The following is a 12,593-nucleotide window of genomic DNA, read 5'->3' as shown; positions in this document are numbered from 1 at the left end:
TTGCAGCCTCTTCGGCTTCCTGATCTTTAATTACCTTTTAGGGTCAGCTGAAATATAGCTGCTCTTATGGATGTGAAACATTGTACCCATTCCCTCATCTGTTAAGAAGCGACTAATTTTGACTATATTGCCAAAGTTTAGAGAGATCAGGATTTCAGCTGTAGCAATCATGGGGCTTGTGCATACCATTTATTTATTACAATTTATTAGCCACCCTCACCCTAAGGTCTCAGGGCAGGTCACAACAATTAAAACACACCATTAAAAACAGTTGAAAACAAGGATTGACCTTGGAGTGATGTGAATTGAATGCACACATTGCAGCATCAATACACCACACAGCCAGGAGTTGGTCCAGCTATTTGATTACTCCTGCATGATAATAACCTAATAAAGATGAAGATGCTAATCATTGCCATCAGTTCATCCATCCTAGCTGACTCTTAAATGGAGCCATCTAAGTATAATTCCTAGACAGTGGAAAATTTGTGTTTATAGTGTGAAATAGTTGATGTGATGCACATACGGCATTCTTCTTAAGGTTGCCTGGCCAGCACTCTGCTCTGAACTCTTTATAAAAACAACAACAGGGCAGTCTCCTGGCAGCTGGGAATCTCTTTCAAGCCTTTGGAATGTGATATCCATAAGAGCTTGGAGATGCTGACAGTCCTCCTGGTGACCTAAAGTAGCGCTAACGTGTAGTTTGCAGTGCAAACTTAAAGAGTTTTGGGAACTTTGCATTGGCTGCCGATGAGCACTTTAAGTCTCCAATGCTCTCCCTCATCCAAAAGGTGCTCCTGCCAATCAGAAGCAGGGTGCACAATAACAGTACCTATGTTCTTACCAGAGGCTCTAATTCCCTTTGGTCGACCAAACTGAACTCGCTGATAAAGTAGTAAAAGTGCTTGTAGCAGGTGTTGACGTGAGCTTCGGCACCCATGCTGATGATGCTGTCAAAATGGTGGATGTAGACATGGACAAAGACTCTGAAGAGACGGGTGAGGATCTTGGTGCAGACCTGCTGGAAGTTCTTGGGGAAAGGAACACCTGCAAGACACAAGGGGGAGGGGAGTGTTTAGAGCTTTCAACACTACTGTGTTTCCCCAGCCACTCTGGGCGGCTTCCAACCGAATATTAAAAACAGTACAGCATCAAACATTAAAAACTTCCCTAAACAGGGCCGCCTTCAGTAGTCTTCTAAATGTAAAATAGTTGTTTATTGCCTTGACATCTGCTGGGAGGGCGTTCCACAGGGCGGGTGCCACTACCGAGAAGGCCCTCTGTCTGGTTTTCTGTAACCTCACTTCTCGCAATGAGGGAACCGCCAAAAGGCCCTCGGTGCTGGATCTCAGTGTCCGGGCTGAATGGTGGGGGTGGAGATGCTCCTTCAGGTACCCTGTTTCTCATATTTTAAGACATACCCATAAAATAAGCCATAGCAGGATTTTTAAGCATTCAAGGAATATAAGCCATACCCCGAAAATAAGACATAGTGATAGGCGCAGCAGCAATGCCGGCCGCGCCAGGAGGAGGAGGAAAAAAATAAGACATCCCTTGAAAATAAGCCACAGTGTGTTTTTTGGAGGAAAAAATAAATATAAGACATGTCTTATAATATGAGAAACACGGTATACGGTCCCGTTTGGGGCTTTAAAGAACAGTACCAACACTTTGAATTGTGCTCGGAAACGTACTGGCCTTGCATTTGTGAATTTTATTCTTATTTCTTTATTTTTACATTTAGGCCTCAAGGTGCTCAAGGCAGCATGCATGATTATCCCCCTCCCCATTTAACCTCACAACAGCCCTGTGAGGTAGGCTAGGCTGAGAGATGATGATTGGCATAAGGTCATCCAATGCACTTCACAGCTGAGGGGGGGCGGGTTTGAACCCTAGTCTCCCAGGTCCTAGCCCAACACTCTAACCACTCCAACACCCTGGCTTTCTTAAGGACAACAGCTATTGTGTTCTGGTGTGCACAACAGGGGTAGCCCAGCGGTAGGGTTGCCAGACTCAAGAGAGGACAGGACTTCTGTGCCTTTAATTGCCCTGCTCTCTTTTGAGTCTGGAAACCTTAAAGAGAAACCAGCAGACCCTTTGCTTGGGAATTAAACAAAGGGTCTGCTGGTTTCTCTTTAAGGTTTCCAGACTCAAAAGAGAGCAGGGCAATTAAAGGCACAGAAGTCCTGTCCTCTCTTGTGTCTGGCAACCCTACCCAGCGGTAGCCCTCCAGATATTGGTAGACTACAGCTCCCTTGGTCTTGCTGGCTGAGGCTGATGGGAGCTACAGTCCAACAGCATCTGGAAACTACCATGTTGGCTACCCCTGGGAGCTAGCATGGCCGAGAGATGCTTCCTCAAATAGTACAGAGATAACGGATTTGGTTTGTTACCTAAATTTCCTGGTACAGGCAGATGTTTATGATTTTTCCATTCTGAAAAAAATATTATATAGGGCTTCAAAAACATCAGTATGTGGTCCACCAAGACCCACAGCAATTTTATAGTGATCCATGGAGGAGGGCAGGAGGCTCTTGCTTTAGTACCGTATTTACTCAATACATGAAACCACACTAGACCTGCAGGGGGAGCTAAAGGATATCCTTAGCATTGAATGGAACAGCACTCTTACCAGTCTCATAAAAACAACTTACTGCTATATACAACTTGATCACAGTAATGGGAAACAGATGAAACAGCCCCCTAAACGATCCACCACATGTGTTCCATTGCCATGCACACTGCACAGATGAAAAGAAGAATAACCACAAACAATTAAGGGGTCTGGCAGTTACATTTTATTTTCAAGCAGGTTTCAGCTCATCTGTGTTTCCCACAAATGCATTCCAGAGTCTGAAGACAAGCCTAATGAACCAATTATGCACCTGATTTTAATGAAGTCTGGAGTTGTTGGCAGGATTCATAGACACAAAGTTGCACCTGCAATAAGACATGCAGGTTTCAGTTGCGCTAATGACTGGGAAGTCAACAATTGCTGTTGTCATGCTGTCTGGAGCTTAAAAGCTCTTTTTGCTGTGACTTGTAGAGTGGAAATAACTACAGCAGAATCACAGAACTACAAAGACCTTGAGACGGCTGCTCCAGGACAGTCAGGGATTGTTCTTCCTCTCGAGGGTACAAATTGAAAGCACTTTGCATTAAAAGTGGAGAGTAAAAAAAGCTCATTTAAAGAATCAGAAAGGCTTCTTTCCATGCATGCACAGACGGCTTGTGAAAGATGGAAAGCAGTCATTCTGATGCTCTAGTTCAGGCATCCCCAAACTGTGGCCCTCCAGATGTTTTAGCCTACAACTCCCATGATCCCTAGCTAACAGGACCAGTGGTCGGGGAAGATGGGAATTGTAGTGCAAAACATCTGGAGGGCCAAAGTTTGGGGATGCCTGCTCTAGTTGCACAAGGATTTCAGCCAAGTATAGCCATGAAAACAGTCTAGTCAGGCTCTGTTAGAGTCCAGACAGTTTTCGCATGTGCATATGCTGCTATAGGCACTAGATTTGAATACCAGACTAGTCTTGTCAAATTGTGGGCTCATAAAGTCCATATTACATCCTGGGGGGATCAGTTTCTGGACAGTGTCTCTTTAAAATAGGTACACGCCCACCACATGCTTTCGCCACTGCTACATGCCTTGCGGTCCCCAGTTTGATTTCTCTTACACTGTACAGTGTAAAGGTGAAATAACAGCTGAACAGCACTTTGTATGCTGAAAATACACTGATATGAGTAGCAGTTTGGAGACCTGACTTCCCAATGCTGCATGTCACTGCCATGGGGAGGGGCAAAGCAGCTCTGGCCACCCTCCCCTGCTGGCCACTATTGATTAACTCCAGTCTCCATAGATAACAGTCGTCGTCCCCCCCAAAAAATGAATGAATAATTATGCACAGTTATGAAAAGTTATTCAAGTTTCAGAACTTTATAGTGAGCTTTGGTACATCATTCTAGACTTCTCTATTCCAGTGAGAGCCCTTTCTGCCGTACATTATGAACGCAAGAAGCAAACTGTCAACAGTAGACGAGCAGGGAGGAAGTGCCTGGCATGGTAGCTTGGATGCAGATAAAGGCTTCCCTCAAGCCAGGAAGTGTGGTGGAAATCTGATAAGCAAGACATCCATTTTGATGTATGATGCTTCAAACCTCTTGATGGCTCGCTGGTCACCCACAACCATTCTGCTCAGGAAATTCAGCTAGTGGTTGACCAGCAAACTCCAGGCTCACCTGGAAGTTAATAGGTTTTCTAGATCCTGCCACCTGGTTGTTTGGCTAGATGTCATACTGAGATTGTGTTTTGGGGCGAGGCAGAGCATAGTCACCCTGGCTGGTAACCACTGAGAACCTTATTCTCTGCAAAAGCTGGTTCTGCTGGTTCTCACTGTCATCTCTGGTCAATCAGATTTTGTACTGTATACTTTTCTTTTTTAAGCACCTGCAAAGAAAGATGATATTTGGATGAGTGTGCCTACAATAGGGAGCAATGCCTCCATCGTATCATCCTCTAAAAGAAACTATTGTCAGCCATGTTTGCACATGGAACAGGGTAACGGAATGGTACTGTTTGGATGGGGAGTTCCTTTTTGGAGACAATTGCTTTCACTCAGCATCACTTAACCCAACAAGGAAATAATGAGAAGTGGTGTATTAATGCATTATAAATGAGAGGCAATAAGTGCAAATAAATTACAGGACAGAGTGTTAAAGGATTTGACTCTCCAAGCCAAGATTTTGTCCCCCCCCCCCGATGCGTTCGAATGAAGCCTGGTAATGGGATTCCTTATTATTAATCACTACAAAGTAATTGTAGGAATTAGCAATTATCCAAAACAATGGCACATATACAATGATTTTCCCCCCAAACCCCATGAGACATGGGCATTGTTAACAGCCTCTCCTTATGAATGTGCGTGTGTATTTTAAACTAGCACTTAATGGGAATGGTACAAGAACAGCTGCAGATTGTTGCACAGCATTAATTCTGAAAGGAGATGGGGTGGCAATAACACAAGCAAGCCTTGACGAAACCAGCCAGCTGCAAAAACAACTAGAAACATGGTGTGTCAAAGTGGTTACAATGGGAGAATAACCCAAAAGGCATCATATTATCCTTCCCCCACACTGCACACAAATCCTTTGTCTTCTTTGCAAAAGGGCCTTGGGGACTGAAAATGGAAACTGCAAACAGTCAGCTGTACAATGCAATCCTAGGCAGGTGGATTCAAAAGTAAGGATGGTATTCAACTAAGTTTTACTCACAGTAAGTAAAGGTAAAGGGACCCCTGACTGTTAGGTCCAGTCGTGGATGACTCTAGGGTTGTGGAGTACAGCTTCCGGGTCATGTGGCCACCATGACTAAGCCACTTCTGGCGAACCATAGCAGCGCACGGAAATGCTGTTTACATTCCCGTCGGAGCGGTACCTATTTATCTACTTGCACTTTGTGCTTTCGAACTGCAAGATTGGCAGGAGCAGGGACTGAGCAACAGGAGCTCACCCCGTCGCAGGGATTCGAACCGTCGACCTTCTGAGCAGCAAGCCCTAGGCTCAGTGGTTTAACCCACAGTGCCACCCACGTCCCTTACTCACAGTAAGCCCATTTAAATGAATGAACATGACTAAGCTACATAGGTCCATTCATTTCAATAGTATCGGATTCAACATCATGTTAAGCAATGTGATTATTCTGTCAGTGTAAGGTTTTCTGCTTGCCAGACGGATTATCTGATTTTCTGTTGCTGGCAGCTACCATTGCTGAACCGAGAAAATGAGCTCCTCTACTAACTAGTGGAGTGGCCACTTGAGAAAAAGAGGACAGGGCTCCTGTAGTTGTGTGAAAGAGGGACTTTCTGCTGGTGTAGCTGAAATCCTTTCTTCTACATAACTATTAAAGGGGCAGAAGTCCTGCGCTCTTTTCCACCTTGCCATCCCTATCTGCTAGTAGTAGTGTTCTGCTTCCTTCCTGTGGCAAACTCTGAATAGAAAAAACATGTCTGTTTTACTGGAGTAAAAAACCCCAGCCCTTTTATCCATTCCCACCCTCTCCTTCCTGAAAGTGGCCAGGCTGACTGACACTGACACAAGAGCATGGGGGCACTCACAAAGAAAACCAACATTTGCTGATAATTTGCAGTGTGATCAGCAATAGAGTGTATGCTGTAAACAACACAATTGATGGAAACTTGTTCTAATGCACTGCTTTCTCCCTGCCACAACATATCTGTTGCTCCAAACTGAGTCCCAATGATGCTAGGGAGGTTCACCAGATGAAAATCTCCCACTTAGATTGCATTATGTTACACTTTCTTTTTATCCCCGCCTCCCCCAGCCATGAGGACTAGAAACTTCTTTTTAAAAATGAATCTGTAAAAAAAAAAGAGAGACTTATGTTTCTGTGGAAACCATCACATAGTCACATCCCACAACTTGCAGGAGGATTACAACAATGCTGCAAATGAGCCCTGGTCAAGACTACAACACAAGACTACAACACAAACCTTCGTTACGAACACAGTTAAGCTATACACATACGTAACTGGCTATAATGGAATATTCAGAAACTTATACAAAACTAGGTTCAATTTTTTTTTTCATTTAAATGAGAACAACATACATCAACTAGCGAAGGCACATCCCCAAACTTAAAGTGCTGGTAAGGACTCAGTCCAAAATGAATGAGATAGTCAAAAAGTACCACAAGAGGAGGTGTGCAGCAGGTGTAGAGAAAACACTAATGGGTCCACTTGGCAAACGGGCGTGGCAAGCCAAAGTCCATGAGGTGGCAGCAGTCTATTCAATTGGTGCCAGGTGCAGCAAAAAACAATGTCCATAGACAAGGTTCCCGGGTACGTCCCTTGTTTCGCCCTAGTCAGGCTTCCTCAGTACTGGTAGCTAAATATCATAAAGGAATATCAACCAGCAAATGAGCCCTGGACAGTTGCTTCCTTTTAGGATGACCCATAGCAACATATTGCTGTTATTTGAAAAACGCCTGTTCCCGCAACTTGCATCAGGCAGAGCAAATTTGCCCTACACAATCACTTCGGCTTACAATGACCATATAGTCAATATTGTATTAATATTTGGGGGGGAAATGAGATTGCACATGGGCTAAAACTAGATTAATAGTTCCACTGTAAGTTCAATGAACTTTCCTATTTATTTATTTATGTATTTATCTATGTATTCATTCATTCATTCATTCATTGCTTGCATGTATATCCCATCTTTTTCTCCAAGGAGCTCAAGGTGACATACATGGTACTCCCCTTCCTCATTTGATCCCCACAAGAACCCTGTAAGGTAGGCTGAGAGGCAGTGACTGGCCCAAGGTCCAAGGTCATCCAATGAGCTTCATGGCTCAGTGGAGATCTGAACCCTGGCCTCCGGGGTCCTACCAAATAAGTGAACACAGGACTGTAGCCTTAAGGGCAGTAGTGAGTGCAGTACGGGCTCTTGGTGGCAGCAGCAAGCCTTGCACCTGCCTTGTATCTTTAGAAAGAATTAATAGGGGCCGTGGCTCAATTGGCAGATCATACGCTTTGCATGCAGAAGACTCAATCTCTGGCATCTCAGGTTAAAAGGATCAGTTGCATATATGGGAAAGACTAGTAGGAGACAGTGTGGTGGGGACACCACTGCCCTCACCTGAATGCTGCTCTGTTGTGCTAGTCTGCTAGGAGGTAGAGGGGGAGGTGGCAGTGAGGTCCATAGCTGTCAAGTTCTCCCTTTTTTTAAGGGAAATTCCCTTATGTTGAATAGGCTTCCTCGCGAGAAAAGGGAAAACTTGACAGCTATGGTGAGGTCAGTGAATTGAGACATACCAACAGAGCCAATCACACCAGTGCATTTGCACTAGACCACTGACCTCACTGCCCCTCCCTGTCCTGGTGAGCAGCATCAATGTGACCAACCAGAGGCCAGATGAGCAGCAACACCTGAGAGCCATGGTCAATTGACAGTACAGCGGTACTTAATCCATTCCCGAAACCAAAGCGTTCCAAAGCCAAGGCATGCTTTCCCATAGAAAGTAATGCAAAATGGATTAATCCGTTCCAGACTTTTAAAAACAACCCCTAAAACAGCAACTTAACACGAATTTTACTATCTAATGAGACCATTGATCCATAAATTGAAAGCAATAAACAATGTACTGCAGTCACACAGTCAATCACTCACTCACTCAATCAATCAATCAGGAGCTGAAATTGGGTTCCACACAGTCACAAAAAAGAACTGCAAGAACAAAAACACAAAATAAATAGAAAAAAACCAGACAGACCTCAGCTCAACACTCAAAATGGAAAAGTGTGGCACTCAAAACGGAACGCGTTTGGCTTCCGAAAAAAGGTTTGCAAACCGGAACACTTACTTCTGGGTTTGCAGTGTTTGGGTTCCAAGTTGTTTGAGTACCAAGGTGTTTGAGAACCAAGGTACCACTGTATTTTGAACTGGATGGACAAAGAGCCTGACCCTGAATATGGCAGCTTCCTACGCAGCACCCATTGCCTACTCACCTATCCTGGTAGGAAATATGTCCTCGTTATTAATTAAGGTCTCGATCCATTCCATCAGCATGCACATATACTGGGGCGCCGACAGCTTGGTGGGCCTCTTGTAGCGGTAGTCATCCTGCCACCGGTACTCATACTTGAGGCCACCCGACATGATGGGGCAGCTCTTCTCAGTACAGAATTCTGACATGGTCCCATAGATGAGATTTATCCTGTTGAAGAAGTCCACAAGGTGCACCGCGATCCAGTCGTTGATGTTCTCCCCTGGGGGAAGCTGGACCACAGCTTTCAGGTCAAGTCCCGATTTCAGAGAGGCTTGAGCTTTCTTGTGCAGCTCAAAACGCTGGGTCCCTGGCTCAAATTTCTTCCGGGGGCGGAAGGTTTTGTCTTTGTTGAAAACTTGCTTAAGGCACAAAGCCATTCTGGGCTGGAACCAGCCAGGGTGGTGACAAGGAGGACCAGTCTTCCCAACGGGCAAAAATTAAAATTAAAGAAATAATAATCTGGATGGTTCCTAAAAGATAAAATGGACATGAAGTATTTAAGTCAGTTGTTTTACAATGTACACCTTGGTTACACAGTGTTCAAAATTTCCATTGTTCCAGGCACATTTTGCAATAGGGAATTTCATTAATGCAAGCAGTTTCTAAGCTCCGGGTGCAGTACTGCACCTAAGATTTCAGATTACAACTGCAGAGTGGAAGGAAAGGAGGACCTTTTCCTGCCTCCCCACTTCCAGCTATTCTCTGAAGACTGGAGAAGAGACCCACTTAGGGATATTAGGGGTAGGCAAGTGAAAGACTAGACCATGTGGGAAATGAACATAATATTTTAGCTGCAGTTCATTCATTTTCAGCTTTGTATTCTTTTTATAAAAGGTATGCACCCATAACCTAGGTTTAAGGTACCATTTAGCTCCTAACTTTCATAACTCAGTTTCTAACACTGCTTGGTTAGGTCAGGTCTTCAATTCAGATGACAACAACAACCAGATGCATTCCGGAATAAATTTGCATCCTCACAAAAATGACCTGTAGCATCTACACCAGGTTTCAGAAAGCTTTATGGGCCTGTGGATACATTTGCAAACTGGATTGTGGGTATCCCTCTCCCTCTCTCACACACACACATAAACACACCACAGACAGGCCACTCGAAAAACCTATTCTATTTGATGCAGCACACTGCTTCTTTCCAGCCTAATTTCAGTGTGTCCTCATGGACTCCACATTGGCAGCCCCTGGGCTACACAATCTCTCAGTGCCCACCATTTTGCCCATCTCTATTTCCCGCTTTCATCACTCTGGGAAAATGATTGGCAGAAGTGCTCAAGCCTGATGTAAAATCCTTCTAAAGGAATAATAAGGAAGGGTGCCGTATAGACAACTTGCCGTCAACCATGGGCATTATTTATTTATTTCATAAATAGTTTCCAATGATTTGAGAATGAAAACTGGAAAATGCTCTTATTATTTCTACTCCATTGCCAAGAAGTTCCTTTAAAGAAGAAAAGAATATCAAAGTGACACCTCAAGGCATATTCTAAAAATACATCTGTCCTTCTGGAGGGAGGGGGGCAGTTTCCTCAGCAGCTGTGGCATTTCCAGCCCTAGAAGAAAACATTCCTTTTGCTTTGTCACTGGTGCAGCCATTCAGTCCACATCTACTGGGAATACAGATGTTTGGCAGTTCACATCGTTTTGTGGCTCTTGCTTCATAATGCTCCTTTTGCAGTGAAGGATATTTAAAAAGACCCTGGGGTTTCAGCTTCAACTTCAATGGTGTCCCAGGGGAGGAAGCAAAAAAGTTCTGAGCCATGGGAAGACTCTTAAGCATAAAGGCCAGCAGGCACTGCTTTTGCACAGCTGCCACCCAGCTGTGAAGAAGCCACTACGCTTAGGCACACCACAGACTCCATGCTCAATATGATGCAGTACATCCCTAATACTGGTAGCATTGCAGTCATCTGGGGGAAAGGATCCATCTCTTTGAAAAAAAATAAATTTACAGTGGTACCTTGGCTCCCGAACAAATTGGCTCCCGAATGCCACAACCCTGGAAGTGAGTGTTCCGGTTTGCGAACGTTTTTTGGAAGCCGAAAGTTCGGCGCGGCTTCCACGGCTTCTGATTGAGTGCAGGAAGCTCTTGCAGCCAATCGGAAGCCGCGTCTTGGTTTTCAAGCAGTTCTGGGAGTCGAAAGGACTCCCAGAATGGATAAAGTTTGACAAGCAAGGTACCACTGTATTTGAGACAAGTATCAAAACACACAGAAGTTGAAACATGCGCTCTGCGGGTTGTATCTTACAAAGCTGTACAAAAGAACTTCTCCTCCCTTTCCCCTCTTCACGACACCACAGGCCCTCGAAGAAACTACCACACGGGGCACGGAGTATGGAACTCGCTCCCACCAGAGGCCGCGATGGCCACCAACATGGATGGCTTTAACATAGAATTAGATAAAATCATGGAGGACAAGGCTGCTGACCCTGAAGGCTAAGTTCTACTTCCACTGTTTCTGAATTCCAGTTGCTGATAACTTCAGGAGGGGGAGAATGCAGTTGTGATCGGGTCTTGCTTGCTGGCTGTTTCAGTGCTGTGACAACACAATGCTGGACGAGATGCATTACTGGCCTGAACCAGCAAGCTCATCTTAAATCTGCTCTGGGAGTCCTCCTCAGCCCTCCGGAGCAGATTCGGTGTGTGCAGAGGGCACACAGGGGGAAGGAGAGGAATTTCTACTGCTCAAGTAGATGCCATTCTGCTCATGCAATTACTTTGTTGAATTCATAAAAGCCACCTTCCTGTAAGTTCAAACCCATCTAGAACAGGCCGAAAATTTATTCCTTATATCGGGGTTTAACCATTCAACTAGCGTCAAAGAGTTCTTTATAAAAACAACTACTGGGCTCCATTTTTCGCCAATGCCTTCAAATGCCTTTGAAGGTTTATGAATGGAACACTGTCCATTTGACTAATAAAAGAACATTCCATAATTTCTCCCACCATTCTGGTTTCGGAGGTATCACCACGCAGGACACCTCTTGTGATCATATGTTGACAATCATGTGCAACATACTGTTAATCTTGGGTTTCCCCTTAAAAATAATGACAGGGGCCTGATGCTTTCTTGGTTGCTATCCATAGATCATTTGAAGGGAAAGCCATTTCAGCACATAGACACTGTTTACGATGTGCGTGTGTTATGTATCTTGTACCTGACGGATAAGCCTCTCCTCAAGTTCTGTCATTCCGCAGAAGATTTTCATTGTGTTTCAGTAACAAAACTTCAGGCCCACTTCAATTCAGGCATTATCTTGTGCACGCAGATCTCATCCAGCACATCAGCACAGCGGAGAGCTGTCACGCATCAGCTAAGCTAAGGCATTTATCTGGGGGAAGCACATGGGCCCTGAACACTTGCTTCCCTGCCGCTGCTTCGCGACTGTTCTTCATTCTGTGCACATTTCGAACACTATTTTTAGCACTGTTTTGGTGGGGAAATAAGTTCTGCATTCCCACAGTCTCTCAGATTCAGTAAAGGCAAAAGTTATGAAGGATACTTTCACAAGCTGCTTTTAAAGCATGCAAAGCCTTAGTGGTGCTTCACACACACAACACTGTTCTTACATTAAGGGTAGGGAAACTGTGACCCTCCAGATATTTAAGTCCAGAGTCTAAAATTAACTTAACTTGTACTCCTATATGCTACTTCAGAATAGAATGGGGTAGAAAGGGTGATCCTGGACACAGTCTACAGCTACTTGAGTCTCTGTCAAAGAGCTGCAAGACAAAATGAGCTTGTCCTCTCAGTCCTGCCTTCTCAGGTTTGCTTCCCTGCCAGCCAAGTGCTGGACGCCTTTTTGTCCTGCCATATAACACTATGGCTACCAAACCTGGAATGTTTTGTTTTGGAAGGTAATAATCTTGATGCCAGCACCAAATCTTTATACTCCCAAAATCTCCACATTGATTTACTGTTTCCTCAAAGAAGAAGCAATATCTTTACTCTAAACCCTCAACTGACTTGAGTTAAGCCTCTACTCCCTCATTAAAAAGCCACTAGAGCCT

The 12,593-nt window shown here is 44.5% G+C and overlaps 1 protein-coding gene across 4 annotated transcripts in view; it reads right to left on the bottom strand.

Moving 5' to 3' along the window:
- MOB3C (MOB kinase activator 3C) overlaps positions 1-12,593 on the bottom strand; it is a 34,102-nt gene that overhangs the window by 7,141 nt on the left and 14,368 nt on the right. For all 4 annotated transcript variants that reach the window (XM_060276927.1, XM_035123433.2, XM_035123434.2 and 1 more), the window contains exons 2-3: positions 8,529-9,039; positions 845-1,047 (exon numbers count right to left, since the gene is read on the bottom strand). In XM_060276927.1, coding sequence (XP_060132910.1) covers positions 845-1,047; positions 8,529-8,946 — 621 coding nt within the window. In that variant the 5' untranslated portion in view covers positions 8,947-9,039. The remainder of the gene's footprint in view (positions 1-844; positions 1,048-8,528; positions 9,040-12,593) is intronic.

This window comes from Zootoca vivipara, chromosome 7 (genome assembly GCF_963506605.1).
Source record: "Zootoca vivipara chromosome 7, rZooViv1.1, whole genome shotgun sequence".
Classification (NCBI taxonomy): domain Eukaryota; kingdom Metazoa; phylum Chordata; class Lepidosauria; order Squamata; family Lacertidae; genus Zootoca; species Zootoca vivipara.
Note: the sequence above shows the minus strand (reverse complement) of the source record. Positions and strands in the feature narration are given on the sequence as shown.